Here is a 17,774-nt window from a genome sequence, read left to right as displayed (position 1 = left end):
TGCTACATGTGCACAATTGTTTACCCCTGTCACACACACATACCCTAATAAAAAATTTAAAAAATTAAAAGAAGATATACATTTAAAAATATCTCATTAGAGCCAGATGGTGGTGGTGGCACATCCTTTTAACACCTGCACCAGTAGAAGCAGGCAGATCTGAGTTTAAGGCCAGCCTGAACTACAGAATGTGTTCCAGGATAGCCAAGGCTACACAGAGAAATCTATCTTGAAGGAAAAAAAAACAAAACAAAACCATCTCATTAAAACAGCAATAAAAGAACAGTGAGATGGCCCAATGGGTAAAAGTGCTTGCTGCTAAGCCTGAAGACCTGAGTTCAATCTCTAGAACCCACTCAGTGGAAGACGAGAACCAACTCCAGCAAGTTGCCCTCTCATTTCTGCACACAAGCACACAGACATACATAAATTTTTTTTAAATGTTTATTTATTTATTTATTATGTATACAATATTCTGTCAGTGTGTATGCCTGCAGGCCAGAAGACCCCATTACAGATGGTTGTGAGCCACCATGTGGTTGCTGGGAATTGAACTCAGGACCTTTGGAAGAGCAGGCAATGCTCTTAACCTCTGAGCCATCTCTCCAGCCCCCATACATAAATTTTTAAAATGTAATAAGAATAATGATTAAAAAATTAAATTTAGGAATAAACCTAAAATGTACTGTGTAAGAATTACATGAAGAAGCCAGATGGTAATGGCACATGCCTTCAATCCCAGCACTCAGGAGGCAGAGGCAGGAGGATCTCTGTGAGTTCAAGGCCAGCCTGGTCTGCAGAGCAACCTCTAGGACAGTCTGGGAGGGCTACAAAGAGAAACCCTGTTTTGAAAAGACACACACACACACACACACACAAAGAAATTACATGAAGAAACAAAACACTCTATTTACGGCATGAATAAAAGCCAAATCATAAAAGGGAGCATTCTCCAACAGCTAATACTGCGCCCCTGTTCATATGGCAGCATCAAGTATATTCAGTGGACTACTCAAGAGAGAAGGGACATGAAGTTGGGAAGGAGATGGGTTGGGGGAATATACCAGGAAATTGAAAGGAGGGAGTCAGATACATTGTATACATGTGTGAAATTTTCAAAGACTAAAGAAAGAAAACATTCTGTATCCTAGGAAAGATTCCTACTGAAGCATTTGGTTTTCTTGTTTTGTTTTGCTTAGTTTTCTTAAATAATGAAAAAATTTTCCAGGCAGTGGCAGCACATGCCTTTAATCCCAGCACTTGGGAGGCAGAGACAGGTGGATCTCTGTAAATTTGAGGCCAGCCTGGTCTACAAAGCAAGGTCCAGAACAGCCAGAGCTGTTACACAGAGAAACCCTGTCTCCAGAAGAAAAAAAAAAAATACCTCCTGCTGGGTGAAGGCAGAGGTGATGGATCAATGTGAGCTCCAGGCCAGTGAGGGCTACATAGTCAGACCCTCTAAATAAATAAATAAAATTTAAAAAGTAAAAATCTGATTAGAATTGTCTGTGCTTGTTATATGGTGCCGGGGATCAAACCCAAAGCCCCTGAACATGGTAGACAAGGGGCTCTGCCACTGAACTAGCTGCACACCAGCCATGTTTGTTTATGAAAAAAAAAAAAAAACCGTGGGAAATTTATTGTCAGGTTAACCAGAAATAAGCATGAGTAAAATATTCAAAATTGAAAATAATAAAAGCAACTACAAATGAGGACATGAAATAAAATATTACACATTACAATAACTAAAATAGTGTTACTGGTATATAAAGTAGGCATAACTTACTTTTTAGCCCAGGCTGACCTGAGCCTACTAGGTAGCACAGGCTGGTCTCAAACTTGAGCTCGTCTTCTTGCTTCAGCCTCTTTAGGAACCCAAAAACAGGCCCAAGTACAAATGGGAATTCAGTAGTGATAGCCAACATCCGAGATACAGACAAGCATTGCTAAGAAAGCAAAAAGCTATCATTTGTGTTTGATCCCAGAAAAATTTTCAAACCAAAGCAAGGCTTCATAAGTATAAATAATTTGCTGGGGGTATGGCTTATGATTGCCTATGATCCCAACACTCAAGAAACTGGAGCAGAAAGGTCAATGGTTTAAGGCCACATAGCAAGACTGTGTCTCAAAAAAGCAAAATGAGTTTGGTGTGTTGGCTTTTAACTACAATCCTAGTCCTAAAGAGGCTGAAGCAAGAAGACGACCTCAAGTTTGAGACCAGCCTGTGCGACCTAGTAGGCTCAGGTCAGCCTGGGCTAACAAGTAAGTCCCTAACTCAAAATAAAAGTAAAAACAAACAAACAAAAAAAGGATAGGTAACAGCTTGGAAAAAATTTTATATACAAGATATATTCACTATACAGTATACTATATACATTGTATATAAAGAAAAACTAGTAATAAATTAAAACATTATATACAAATAGGCAAGCTGGTAATGTGCCATTCACCTACAGTCAGAAGCTAAAACAGGAAAACCTCTTCAGCCCAGGGTTGGAGATCAGTCTGGGTCTTTAAAAGAGGGAGGAAGGGGGAAGCATTAAAAACAAACTATTCATAGGAGGGTTAAAATATGAAAACAAAAACACGGAGCTAGGTGGTACTGGCGGATGCCTTTAATCTCAGCACTCAGGAGGCCAAGGCAAGTGGATCTCTGTGAGTTTGAGGCCAGCCTGATCTACATAGTAAATTCCAGGACAGCGAGGACTACTCAAAAAAACTCCACGCCACTAGTAATCTTGAAAATGTAAATTAAGACAAAATGATTCCAGTTTCTACCCATCATATTGGTCCAAGTATTTTAAAAAGCAGTAATGGCAAGAACAGGGAGACACTAATATCAATATAATTTGTACAAGTATTCAAGCTTTAAAGAGGGTCAACATGTCTAAGGTTCAGTTTGCACATCTTCCTTTTTTTTTTTTTTTTTTGGCTTTTAGAGACAGGGTTTCTCTGTTTAACAGTCCCAGCTGTCCAGGACTCAATTTGTAGACCAGGCTGGCAGACTCACTGAGATCCATGTGTCTCTACCTCCCAAGTGCTAGGATTAAAAGCATGTGCCACCACCACCCAGTGGTTTGCACCTGTTTTGACTCAATAATTCAACTTCTGGGCTGGTGAGTAGGCTCAGCAGTAAAGCCACTTGCCGCCAGGCCTGGAGACCTGTCTGTATTCGGTCCCTACCACCAGCACGGTAGAAGGAAAGAACCAACTCCTGCAAACTGTCCTTTGACTTCCACATAACCACACCCATACACAATAACACTTTTAAAAGTTAACAGCTTTCTCATAGCAGTAAATTCAGCTCACTAGTGTTCAATGTTACATCCCCAACACCACCTGATTCCCAGAGAAACGGAAAGTGAGCCTGCACAATGAAAACTTACTTCAAGGTGAAAGCCAATCATTTAGAAAATGATAGCTTCAGGGTCAGAGAGATGGCTCAGCAGTTTAGAGTATGGTCTGCTCTTGTAGAGGACCCAGGTTCAGATTCTAGCACCCACATGGTGGCTCATGACTTTCCTGAACTCCAGTGTCAGGGGATCTGCCATTCTCTTCTGATTTCCAGAGGCACCAGGCATGCACATGGCACACAGGCATATATGCAGGCAAAACACTTACACATTAAAATAAAAAATAAATACAACTTAAAAGAAAAGAAAATAACAGCTTTAGAGAAAGGTCTCCATGAACTTCCCCCAAACCAAAAATCAACTCAAATGTTTAGATAAAATTTTCTCTGAAAAGTGATCCATCCCATAAACAAAGGAGAAACCAAAGTATAATACAGCCACACAGGAACACACCACATGGGCGTGGAGTCAAGAGTTACAGACAGAGACAGAAAACAGTCCAGTTTCACAGCCCAGAAACAGATGAAAAGTTAGAATTCAGATTACCCAAAGGTTTAAAAGGAAACATATTTAATGAAGCCTGACTCCAGACACTAGAGTTCAAAACTATAAACAAAACGTTTGAGAAATACCATGTGTATGGAGTGGACAATATACCCACACCACCTTAAGCTCCAAAATGACCTATCAGAACAACCGTGTATTGTCCTAAGCAACCTTTCTCAACAACAACAAAATAATCAAACCCTACTTAGACAGTAAAGAATCACCTTCACTTTTCGTTCAAAACCTCTCTTACCAGAAAGTATGAGAAAAGTCATTTGGCTTTGAGAAACTATACATACTTACCTTCATAAATACATTCTTCTCATTCTAAAATTAAAGTCAATCTAGAAATATATGTTTTGTTTTGACACAAGGTGTCAACATGCAGCCCCGGCCAACCTGAAACTCTCTCTGTATACCAGGCTGACCTGACTCACAGCAATTCATTTGTCTCTGCCTCCCAAGTGCTAGGATTAAAGATGTGCACTACCATGCCCAGCCCGGGAATATATGTTTTTGTTTACACAACAATCAGTCCTAATCCAATCTAGGATCTAATGTTGAATATAGATAACTATGTCTACTTTTATACTGCAAACAGGTTCTTGATTGGAGTCTCAGTTCATCAAGTGAAATGCCATAAAGTGTGATAAACTCATAGAAAATGTTTTCTATAAAATTTCCGTCCATGGTTATACGCTGAAAAGATCTCTGGAAACCATTTGTGAAATGGACAGCATCAAACTGATCTGACGTAACTAACATGAACCTACTCTACCCCCTCTTCCTTTCTATATATATTATCCCTTCTTTATCTGTCCCCAACTCCAATACAAACACTTATCAATTATTCTCTCTTTTGTAGTCCTGGGCTAACTTATCAAGTTTTTAATGCCTGCATCACAAGCAAAGGAAAAAAAAAAAGACAACCCGCAGGATGAGATCATGTTTTACAATTTAAAATTTTAAGTGCAGCAATGGTGAGATGGCTCAGTGGTTAAAGACACTGTTTGCTCTTCCGGAGGACCCAGTTCTATTCCCACCACCACATGGCAGCTCACAACAGTCTATATCCAGTTACAGGGGAACCTGAGACGTGCTGATTTCCTAGTTAATACAGAGAAAATTTGATTCAAGTCTCCTGACTCCACTGAGTATTTTTCCTTAATGGACCTCAGTGGTAACCAATGTAGATATGCAGTCTTTAGCCTTCAAGCTTCTATAGCCTGGGTGGGAGTTGATAGAAGGAAGAAAGGGAGGGAGGGAGGGAGGGAGGGAGAATATTTACTGAGAAAGAAATCCCAGGAGGAAAGCTTCCATAAATGAAACTAGGGTTTATGAAAATTATGTCCTTCCTGTGCTTGGATGATACTTCTGGAACAAGTGCTAATGCTGGTTTTAGCACCTAGCAATAAGTTCCCAGATACAGGAAAAAAAATCAAGAATGAATTAACAACAGAGTAGTTCAGGGATTGTTCTAGAACTACATTTAACAACTTACCTTTCCAAAGGGGTTTGCTTCCTCATCATTAATATTGTACTCATACCTGTAGTGCACAGGTGAGACTGTATTAATACATTAAGCCCTTAGCAATGAACTGTCTGAAAGAAGGTGAACCCTCCCAGTTGCCAAGCTGTACATACGTACTACTCAAGTTTGGCTAGGTTCTTAGTTGGCAATCCCCCAAACTCAATGGCATAAAATAATGAAGTTTTATTTCTTGCTCACACTACCTATCTGCAAAGAATGGATGGGTTGCTATGACATTTGGATCACAAACTCTGCTAGTGCACATTTAAAAGGAGACTTAAAAGCCACTAGAAATGTGTGACATGGGGATGAACCCAAGAACTCCACCACACAAAGAACCAGGTGTATTTGACCCATGTTGATCCTGCCAGACTCTGGACAACCTCACTGCTTCTGGCCAGTCTCCTCATTTGTTTCATTCTTGCTTATCTCCACTTCTGAAACACAGACATTCCTACTTGCATTGCCAAACAGACGTTAAATTAATAACAAAGACAATCTTCCACCATCTGATAACCTAAATTAACCATTAAGTCAATTACACGATCAAACATCTTCTAAAGTGCCTTTATACTCCCAGCAGACACCAAGAAAATGGAAATTCATATTCTTAACGACCTAAACCATATGTAACTATGTAAGTAAATCCTGTGGCTTTAACTCATGCACTTTTCAATAGTACACGCCAACGACTAATCCATTCTGGAAGCTCCAAACAAAGTGGGCAGGAAGCAGTCTTCCACCCACCCCAATATGAGTACATCTGCTTATTAGTATGGGATATACTCTAATGGTGAATGGAACCAACTTACAAATCTTTTGAAAAGGACAGACAGAAACCAGGCATAGAGCATATGTTTCACCATGGACCTGTCCTCTCAAAGTGACAGATTCTGGGAGTAGTAAGCTACAACTAGTGCTTTTTCTTTTATCCAACTGATGTTTTGTTAGCTTTATTTTCCAGGCAGAACAAAACTGTCAGCAGTGTCTTTCAGGCTACACCTGCTCTCTATTAACTTTGAAATGCTCTTATCACATGTTTAGTCTGTAAAAATGTTCTTGATTTGACAGGTTAAAGCAACTGAATTGTTACAGTAAATACACTTTCATGTGGCAGCTGAGCTAAGTAAGGTATTAGCTTAAAAGTAACAAGACCTGGAACACAGCATAAATAAAACAGCTAGCCTCTGCACTAGTACTCTCTCTCTCTCTCACCTGGTCAAGAGAGAGATGTCTAGAGTGGTTTCTTTTCCTTTTTTAAAAAAGTTTAGTTTATTACTTTTTATTTCATTTGTATCAGTGGCTGCTAGCACATGTATGTGTGTACACCATATCATGTGGCTTCTTGGCCTTTATAATTTTGAGTAAGTTCCCCAAATAAAAACACTTTTATATGTTTATGTCTGGATCTATCTCTTAATAGCCCTGCTCCTCTGGAAAACTCAAATGTTTTCCCCAAGTTATCATAACTAATTATCAATTAAAATAAAATGCACATAGTCTGAGGAAACAGTCCACTTTTAAGAACCCTATAGACAAAACATCCATATGCAAAATTGTATTTACAAGAAAGCTCACTGAAACAGTTAACATCAAAACCACCCCTAGAAACTGTCCTAAATAGCCACCAAGTGAAATGGCTCAACTATGCTATGACAATATCCAGAATAGTCTGCAACTACAAATAAAAATCTATTAAATATGTAGGAAAAGCACTGAAAGAATAGACATGATTTAGTTTGAAAAAAAACCTAAATAGTGAATAACCTCAGTTATAAAAATTTTAAATTTGTGGATTTTGTGATATTGAGAACGACTAAGACTAAAGAGATGGCTTGGCTCATTTGCTACTCTTGTAGAGGACCCCAGCTTGGTTCCAGCACCTACAGGGCTGCCCACAACTGTCTATAATTCTAGTTTGAGAGACAACATTCTTCTGGACTCAAAGGCAGCAGGCCTGTATGTAATACACATATATACATGCAGGCAAACACTCATCATACACATAAAAATTAAAACAAAAAATAGAGATGAGAAAGCAATAAATAACTGTAACCTCCAGATGAGAAGAAACTGAGCTTGTCTCAACAGACATATTACTTTTGTAACTTAAAATGGAAAGAAAAAAAGTATAGCAGATAATCTGAAGCTCTTCTGGTCTCTTCTAAAAACCCTATGTTACAAGCATCCTTAAAGAAAGGGTGGTTCAGCACAGGGAACCACTTCCTAAATAGAACCCCAACAGCACAGACACTGAGAGAAACAATTAATAAATGGGAGCTCCTGAGACTGAAAAGCTTCTGTAAAGCAAAGGACACATCAACAAGACAAAAACAACAGCCTACAGAATGGGAAAAGATCTTCACTAACCCCACATCAGACAGAGGTCTGATCTCCAAAATATAAAAAGAACTCAAAAAATTGGACACCAAAAGATCACATAATCCAATAAAAAAAATGGAGTACAGACCTAAACAGAGAACTCTCATCAGAGGAATATAAAATGGCTGAAAGACACTCAAGGAAATGTTTAACATCCTTAGTCATCAGAGAAATGCAAATCAAAACAACTCTGAGATTCCATTGTATACCTGTAAGAATGGCCAAGATCAAAAACACTGATGACAACTTATGCTGGAGAGGTTGTGGGGAACCTTCTGCATTGCTGCATTGCTGGTGGGAATGCAAGCTACTACAACCCCTTTGGATGTCAGTGTGGTGATTTCTCAGAAAATTAGGAAACAACCTTCCTCAAGACCCAGTAATACCACTTTTGGGTATATATCCAAAGGATGTTCAATCATGCCACAAGGACATGTGCCCAACTATGTTCATAGCAGCATTGCTTGTCATAGCCAGAACCTGGAAACAACCTAAATGCCCCTAGATCAAAGAATGGATAAGGAAAATGTGGTACATTTACACAATGGAGTACTACTCAGCAGAAAAAAAATGATGACATCTTGAAATTTGCAGGAAAATGGATGGAGCTAGAAAACATTATTTTGAGTGAGGTAACCCAGACACAGAAAGAAAATTATCACATGTACTCATTCATAGGTGTTTTTTAAACATAAAGCAAAGAAAGCCAGCCTACAAACCATAATCCCAGAGAATTTAGACAACAATGTGGACACTAAGAGAGACTTACATAGATTTTAATCTACATGGGAAGTAGAAAGTAGAAAAAGACAAGCTCTCCTGAGTAAATTGGGAGCATGGGGACCTTGGGGGAGCGTTGAACAGGGGAGGAGAGAGGCAGGGAGGGGAGCAGAGAAAAATGTAGAACTCAATAAATATCAATAAAAAAAAACCAATAACAAAAAAAAGAAAGTGTTTTTTTTAATTTTTTTATTTTATGTGCATTGGTGTTTTGCCTGCATGTGTCTGTATAAGGGTGTCAGATCTTGGAGTTACAGACAGTTGTGAGCTGCCATGTGGGTGCTGGGAATTAAAACCGGGTCCTCTGGATGAGCAGTCAGTGCTCTTAAACACTGAGCCATCTCTCCAGCCTCCAAAATAGTGGTTCTTTAATAGAGTCAAGTTTTGTTGCTTTTTAAATTCACATGGGTGTTTTTCCAGCATGTATGTATGTGCATGTCTAGTGCTGTGGAGGACAAAACAGGATTCAGATCCCCTGGAACTGAAGTTATGGATGGTACCCATGTGGGTACCAGGAATCTAACTGGGTCCTCTGACCGTGCTCTTAACCACAGAGTCATCTCTCTATCCCCAAGAGGCAAGTATTTTGTAGGCCATATCTTTTATAGTCTTTTTTTTCTTTTTTTTCTTTTATAGCGTCTTTAAAGCTTTTAAATTATCCTTTAAAAAATAAATCTTTAACTATACCCTCCCAAGAAGAAAAAGTCCTATTCTTAAAAGGCCAGACCTTAAGGTCGACCAGACTTTTCCTAGCTCATTCCTTCTTAGGGTACAGGATGAGTTCTGGATTTTGAAACTGAAAGTTCTGCTCAGCATACTCACCATTCATTCACTCAGAGTAAACAAAAGAACCCCAAAGACTGGCTTCACTCATGCTTAAGGTCCAGAAAGCTACTTGGGTGCCCCCTAGGGAACAAATTTTTAAGATGTATACAGTTTCAGGATACATTAATATCTCTATCATCAATATTTACTCAACAAGTACCTACTATATGCTAGGTACAATGCTCAACAACAGAGACAAAAAGGTAAACAAAATCAAATTTCTGATTTCTGTATGCTCAAATTCAATCTCACTCAAAACTTTTAAAACTTTTTAAAGCATAGTATGAGTTAGCCATTCAGATAATTAAATATTCTCTCTCTAGCCGGGCGGTGGTGGTGCACGCCTTTAATCCCAGCACTCGGGATGCAGAGGCAGGCGGATCTCTGGGAGTTCGAGGCCAGCCTGGTCTACAAGAGCTAGTTCCAGGATAGGCTACAAAGCTACAGAGAAACCCTGTCTCGAAACCCCCCCCCCCCAAAAAAAATTATCTCTCCAAGAACCAATGCAAAATTGTGGATGTATTTTTGAAGAGAAGTTTAGATTACAGAATTCTAATTTTTTTTGGACCAAAATAAATATAAAGCTTACTTTTTAAAAATTCACAAATGAGCCTGATTCCCATCCCTGAGCTCACATATAAGTTAAAGGAGAAAAACAACTCCACAAAGTTATCCTCTGACTTCCACACATGTGCCATAGCATATGCACACATACACATATGTATACACAACATAAGGAAGTAGGAAATGTTTTACATGATACAGCATCCCTGAGTTTTAGAAATATATCATTATTCAATAATTCCACTGAGTATTTAATTCGAATAAAAGTATTACACTGACTTAGAAAATGGCTAATTAAAAAAATAGTACAAGAGGATATGGATTTCGAATTAATTAGAAAATAAAATTAAATTGAAAAGGACTATTAAAATAAATGAGTTAAGTCAATTCCCAAAGCTCCCCCAAAATTTCTCTTCCAGTTAGGAGATACCTTAAAAGGTTCTCAATCAGATCTGTTCTTTTCTGCCCATGGAGCATTAAAAAAGTGGAGTGACTCAGAAAAAACTACCAGCTTCTCTTCAACACACTCCCTTACCTACTAACTCCAATCCTCCATGACACGAGGGCAAGGTACCCTCAGACTGTGAATCCCTAAAACCAAGCTGTACTTCTGACAGCAACCGGCAGCACAAATCCTAACAGAAGGAAGGCTGAGGCAGGAGAACAGAGTTTGAGGACGGCCTGGGTTAGCATAAGGAGACCATTCCTCAAAATAAACAAACAATACAGCACAACTTCTGGCAACCTGAGTCAGAAACAAAAATAACTTCTCTCCAAAAAACAATTCTATAGTCGGCCACATTTCAGGTACCCTGTGAACTAAATTCTCTTTGGCATGAGAGTTGGAGAATTTAACATTGAGTTATATAACTTTTTCCCTACAGAAAAAAAATTAATTTTAAAACTTGCTATCTTTGGGGATTAAGTTCATAGCTGCCTACATGATGAAACAGTGAGTCAAAATGCAGACTCACAGAGGGGAAAACACCTGACTTACCCAAACCACAGGCATTCCAGTGTTTGTTTAATCAGCTAAGGAACAGTGACTCTTAAATTATACATTTGAAATTGGCAGATTATCAGTTGAATGTTTATGGTAACTAGAATCAACAGCAAACACTTCAAAAGAGTTTATTCTAGATGGTTTGGTGGAAGAGGTCTATAATCACAGCTATTTATGAAGTTGAGCCAGGAAGACCACAAGCTCAAGGCCTGCTTTGGTTACAGAGTAAGTGCAGGGACAACTTACTGAGAACTTTAAAGTAAAAAGTACAAAGAGAGATGCTCTGTAGAAGAGTGCATATCTTTCATGTTTGAGACCTGGGTTCCGAAGTTCATAATATAGCTGCCATCTTAAACAGTAAGTAAAAGAAGCACTCAAAAAACAAAACAAAACAAAAAACTCATCATGGACTCTTGTAATTGATATGAGCAGGTTTAAGTATTACCAGCTATCAATTCATGAAACAGAAATACTAATTACTGAACACAGAGACTTTGAATCCAGTAGAGTATCTGTGCAGTTAGGCTGAGTGTGGCCCTTTAAAGACACATTATAGACTCAGAAACAAAGTATCTGGGTGCACTCAAAAATGAAAGTAATATGTCAAGTTTTAAAATGTTAACCCACCTTCAAAATAAAAATTACCAGCTTCAGATAATACTCTTATTACTGCCCAGCCTGCTGCCCTTACAGTACATTAAATAAACCTGTTGTCTTTCTAAACATAAATGAAATGACCAATATAATAAAACCAGGAAGCTTAAAGGAGAAAGCATCTACATTTGCCAGGTGTCAGGCCTCATTTAATAGTCACAAATACAAAACAGATTCTATTTTCTCCATTCTTAAAAAGGAACTCAAGCTAAAAGTAACTTCTCTGGAGTTAGAAAAACAACAGTAGCAGAATCAAGCCTTGAACCGTTATTTGTTTTGACTATAAAGTTCCTGCTCCTTCTTTTACCACGCTATTTATATTTTAATCATCGTGCTTATAACAGAAACCTGAGACTATCCACTTGACATTTCGCTTTTAAAAAGTGAAAACCAACAGCAAGAAAAATGAGGAAAATGCTATGTACTTTTTGACAGACCTGGTTTTCAGAAGTTGCCTCTAATTATAAACCCAACTTTTAGAACACACTCTATTTGTGGGTGTTCTTTAGAGAACAGAGTATAGGACAAGAGTTGAATGCATGAACGTGGAAAACTCCAAAGCAAATACAGGCCATAACCTACGAAAAGAAATTATTTATCAAGTTCTGGGTCAAAAACTTTTGCCAAGCACTCCATTTAATGGTGAACGTTTGGTGTTTGACCCCAACTCTGGTTGCCTGTTGTTTCTAACTGCTTTGTTTTGCTTTCAAACACTGCCCAAGACTGCCCATTAAGTCTTCCTCACCTTATCATTACTGCTCCCAGAGGATAGAAAAACGGGGTGTGAACCCAATAACTACCTCTTTCCGGACCATGCCAACCGGACCTCAAATACTAACAGAATGGAACTGGCAAACTTATGTCAAAACTTTTATTGTATTAATTTATTTGTGTGGGCAAACTCTCAGCCACAGCTCGAGTATAAAAATCAGAGGACAACTCGCGGGGGTGGTGCTCTCCTTCCATGTGGGTCTTTGGGATGGAACTTTGTGGCAAGCGACTTAACCAGCTGAGCCATCGCTCCAGTCCTACAGCAAACATTTTTTTTTAATAAGGAGACTTTAGACTTGGGTGGTGTCTTACTTTCTCAGTTAACATGAGAGCAGAGTTTCTTATTTGATTAGATAATTGAGGTTCGGAGAGCGAGTGACTCACTCACCCCAAGAAAAGTGTGAGCTGGCAGCTGGGCCAAAGGTTAGCACCTCGGCTCACACGGCTCCGGTACTTTAACTACCACAAGATCCGGGTTAGGATTAGCCGAGGACTGACAGGCCGGGACCGAGCGAGGAGACAAGACCCCGGTCCCGGGAGTGGAAGCAAGGGCGCGCGGGAACAAAGCGGACAACGCGGCGCGCGCCTCAGACTCGACGCCCCTCGGCCCCGGCGCGCGGTGGCCGTCGGGATTCGTAGTCCGCTGCCCACGGCGGGGGGCGCGGCAGCCAACGCGGCAGCTCCCGCTGGCCCGGGCCCGCTCAGCCCCGGAGCTCTCCGTCGCCCTCCCGCACGGCCTCACCTCGACAATGCGCGCGCACTGGGTCCCCTTGCCCGCACCGGGCCCGCCCAGAACGAACACGACCAACGGCTTCATGAGGTGGCCGGGACAGAGCCGCAGTCCACGGGTCAGCGGCGGGAAGCTCGGGACCAGGACGTGCAGCAGCCGGCGACAACAGCTGCTCAGCATACACCGCACCTCTGACAGCGGCCGGCGCGGCGGGGCGGGCGGGGCAGCAGAGAGGGGGCGGGCTGAGCGGGCGCCGGGCCCCGCCGCCAGCTGCGGGCCGCCGCAACCGGAAGGGGCGGGGCCTCCTGCTAGGCGCCAGCTTCCGCTTGCGGTTCCGGTCCTTTCCAACGTGTCAGGAGACCCGGAGATTTTTGGTATAGGATGCTGGGTGAATCCTTAGCCGGACCTGTTGTTTCGTCGTTCAGAGTTCCCTTTCCCACGAGAAGTGGCTGAACTGAATAAGCAAACACAGGAATCAATAGGAATAACCGCACTGCTGGGAACGAAACCAAGGGAGAAACAGGAACAGTTTGGTTGAAATCTGCCGAGACGGCCTCTGAAGAGGTGACCTTGGAACCAAGACTTGGAGACTGGGAAGAGCAGAGACTAGGGTGCAGTAACCCACCGAAAGAGGAGGGCGTGTGGGAAGGTTAAGACTTGATAAAGGGATTGGAAAGTGATAGATGGAGACTTGAGCATTTAGATTACATTCTAGCCGCCGGGAAAGCCTTTAAGCATAGCCCTGCTGGCCATTAGGGAAAAACCTTAACAGAGAAGGACGAGTCTAAAAAGTGAGCCTGGATGAAGACAAACCTTTGAAAGTTGGAGACAACAGCGGTAGCATTTTCATGAGTTTTTTATAACAGAACAGAAGCTATACATCACGGCTTTTTTCAGATAAGTTAGTGGAAATGGCTTATAGCAGAGCTGGTAATCTCTGCCCTATATAGGCCTCAGACGCTATAAGAATTCATTCTTAGCGTTTGGGTCTGAAAACTAGGGTTCTGTTTGTACATTACAAAAGGACTTACCTAATAGTCACAAGAATGTTAGGTCACACACAGAGGTGGGCAATAAATAGCTGTTTAGGGACTAAGATAGCCTGGGTTTGGCTCTGGACCTGCAGCAGTCCAGCTCTCCAAAATCACTGAAGTTCTGATTAGTTAGCCTTGTAGAATGTTTAACACAGAAATGCCTCTTTTTCTTCAGACTTCTGTTGACAGGAGGAAAATCTGGAGAATGTGGTGTTCCCAAAAAGCTCATGTGGTGTTCCCGAGACCATGAATTCACTTAACTGAAGCTGCTTAATAGTTCCAGTGTAGGTAGAGAAGGCAGATGGTTGTGATCTTTCAGGGTTGAGTTTCCATGGTAAGTACAACAGAGAGGGCGAGAGGTTCAGAGAGTTGAGGGTGTTTATGATAATGTTTAATGGAAAGCATACAGGAAAGCAAACAGTAGCATTTGTGGAGTGGGAGTGGAAGGTGGCAGGGAAAGGAACCAGGATATTTGAGCATTGACTAGGAAGTGGATACCGTGGCAGGTGCTCGATCAAGTGAACTGGCAGCAGAGAGGCTAGCGATCTGTACAGGATGTTGGGAAATGAGGTTTCAGAGATTGTGAGTTTGTGTGATGCCCATCCAACGTGTAACCATGTGACTAAGACTAGAAGGCTGAGAAAGAGTGCATGTCCGTTTTTAGAACCGAGTGACCAGGGTGGGCATTAGCCTTATCGTCCAGGTGAAAGGTGGAGTCAGTTACCATTGTGATAAAGGTGCCCAGAGGTTGAGAGAAAAGCTGGCATGCTTGAAGGTGGCAGTGCAGCCCTCTGATTACCCTCTTTCTTTGTCCCTTCTGTTGCCCTTTTCTTCGCCCTATTCCCTGGCCTCCTACACCTCTCCTGCTGTCCTTTCCTGCCTGCTGTTCCCTGTGTTTTGTTCTCCCTAACTTATTCCCTTCCCTCTCCTAGTCAGTCCCCTTTGTGACTTTCTGGCATTCTCCCTCTCCCCTTCTGTTTTCCCTTCTTTCATTTCACCCTCTTATCTCCTTGCCTTCGGTGTGGAGGCGGGGACAGACTATAACCTTTATTGAGCTTATCCACCAGAATGGAGGTAAAGTCTATGAAAACCCAAATGCTTGTTACTAAACTTCTCCAATACAATTAAGATTCAAACAGTTTTTTAAAAAGTCAACTCAATCAAAAATTTCTCCAGAATCGATAGCTTCTTTGATGACACAGGAACATTTAAATATGCCATGCACTCAATGCAGAAATTTGGTTGGTTAGAAAGCAAATTAAACTTCCAACTTTCTCAAAAAAAGTTACAAAAGGCAAAATTTGTGGGATCTGCAGAGAGGCTGGAATCCTCAAAATTAGGCAGCTGAGGATAGCAGTCATGCGGTGATTAGAGATCCAGCATCCTCCCAAAGACGCTCTTCTGGGCTCTTTTCTTCCCACTCAGCTTTTTGTGCTTCTCTCAAGTTCCTTCCTCCTTCACTTCCACGATGTCTCTTTTCCTTCCGGCAAAGAAGAGGAATGGGATATTCCCATTTATTGCCAGAGAAGAAGTATAATTAATATTTTATCATTGATATTTCTATAATATCATATATTGCTTATTGAGCCCTGTCATAGCTAAATCTCATGTATAGCAACATGACTATTGTTCAGTAAACTTATGTTACCGAAGAAACCTGAAGTCAAAAGCTGAAGCAGAGAAATGATGAGTTTGAAGCAAGACCCTTTATTCCCAGGACTCGGGAAGCAGAGGCAGGTGGATCTCTGTAAATTCAAGGCCACCCTGCTCTGGTCTACACTGTAAATTCCAGACCTGCCAGAGCTATATAGTGAGACCTCCATCTCCAATTGGAGAGCTTGATACACAGTTGTAATTGTAACAGCTGGGAGATGGAGGTAAGAAAAGCAATTCTTCAAGGCTACCTTCTACTATATAGCAAGTTCCAAGTCAGCTTGGGTTACCTGACACCCTGCTTTAGGGAAAAAAAAACAAAACAAAACTCAGCAGTGGTGGGACAGGCCTTTAATCCCAGTACTAAGAAGGCAGAGGCAGGTGGATCTCTGTGAGTTTGAAGCAAGCATGGTCTATAGAGGAAGTTCCAGGACAGCTAGGACTATACAAAGAAACCCTGTTTTGGGGGGGGGGGGGGTCTGAAACTAAAATCAGCCCAAGGCTATTTAGCAATAAGAAGCTAGGAGTTACTAAGCCTGAAGACTCTTCACCCCACTGAATTCTGTCTCTTCCCCTTTATAGCCCTCTCTGCCTAGCCCAGAGCTTACCTGAAGATCAGAGGGCAAAGCACCACACTAGTCCAGGCCAGGGAGTGGTGGCACACACCTTTAATCCCAGGACTTGGGAGAGGCAGGCAGATCTCTGTTAGTTCAAGGCCACTCTGGGCTACAGAAGATTAAATCTGTCTAAAAGAGAAAAGGCTCACACAAAGGTGGTTTTTAGCACTTGGGATCACACCCCTTTAATCCCAGCATTGCGGAGGTGGAGACAGGAGTGAAATGGCTAGGCAGAGAGGGCTATAAGGGGGAAGAGACAGAATTCAGTGGGGTGAAGAGTCTTCAGGATTTGTGGAGACAGGATCTCACCCATTTTTGGTCTGAGGTAGAGATAAGAGCCAGTGGTTGGCTGCTTTGCTTTTCTGATCTTAAGGTTGAACCCCAATGTCTGTCTCTGGGTTTTTATTATTTGTGCTACAGGGAAATTCCAATCCAAGCTCAGAAGGTTCCAACCTTCCAGCTAAGACAAAGATGTCCTTTGCTAAGATTTGGGAGAACTGTGCTGGAGAGGCGGCTCAGTGGTTAAGAACACTGGCTGCTCATGCAGAGGCCCTGAGTTCAGTTTCCAGTAACCACATGATGGCTCACAACTATCCATAATGAGATCTGGTTCTCTCCAGATATGGACTGCAGTCATATATGCAGGTAGAACACTGTTTACATAATAAATAAATCTTTTATAAAAAAGATTCAGGAGAACGGTAACTGTAGCTGTCTAGTCTTCAACTCCATCAAAGACCTGAGAAGGGAAATAATATTACCTGAGTAGGCAGGAAGTGCAAATAAGCAACCTTTTAAAAATGCAAGAAATGAGGGCCGGAGAGACGGCTCAGAGGTTAAGAGCACTGGCTGCTCTTCCAGAGGTCCTGAGTTCAATTCCCAGGAACCACAGGGTGGCTCACAACCATCTGTAATGAGGTCTGGTGCCCTCTTCTGGCCTGGAGACATACACGCAAACAGAATATTGTATACATAATAAATAAATAAATATTAAAAACAAATAAATAAAAATGCAAGAAATGACAGAAAGGCTGGCTGACTGGACAGTCACCCAAGATTTCTCTGTAATGTTGGGACATTCAACTTTGGCTATAGGCCTAAAATATCTGACAGACCATTTTCAGAAGCAGGAAAATTTAAAGGATTTTTCTATCCTGTCTTGGCAAAGTTCTGCAGTCTCTTTTCTTTGTGCCCTGCTGGTCCAGATTGGACAGTGTACTTACTGTCAGCAGCCAAAGCAAGGGGAGTTTCTTGCCCAATAGGACAGTTTTGCCAAAAGGGAAACAAACTCCATCTAGAGTGTCTTTGGTGCCCAATCATCCTCTTGGAAG

General features: G+C 41.4%; 1 protein-coding gene across 1 annotated transcript in view; it reads right to left on the bottom strand.

Annotated features, from left to right (window-relative positions):
- Positions 1-13,406, bottom strand: part of Cmpk1 (cytidine/uridine monophosphate kinase 1) — a 31,001-nt gene extending 17,595 nt beyond the window's left edge. Inside the window, exon 1 of the mRNA XM_041651787.1 lies at positions 13,152-13,406. Coding sequence (XP_041507721.1) covers positions 13,152-13,319 — 168 coding nt within the window. The 5' untranslated portion in view covers positions 13,320-13,406. The remainder of the gene's footprint in view (positions 1-13,151) is intronic.
- Positions 13,407-17,774: the final 4,368 nt, after the last annotated feature.

Source organism: Microtus oregoni, unplaced genomic scaffold, assembly GCF_018167655.1.
Source record: "Microtus oregoni isolate MIOR12 unplaced genomic scaffold, Mior012 000005F_ref0000423, whole genome shotgun sequence".
In the NCBI taxonomy this organism is placed as follows: domain Eukaryota; kingdom Metazoa; phylum Chordata; class Mammalia; order Rodentia; family Cricetidae; genus Microtus; species Microtus oregoni.
The sequence above is the reverse complement of the archived record's forward strand: the minus strand, read 5'-3'. Positions and strand labels throughout refer to the sequence as shown.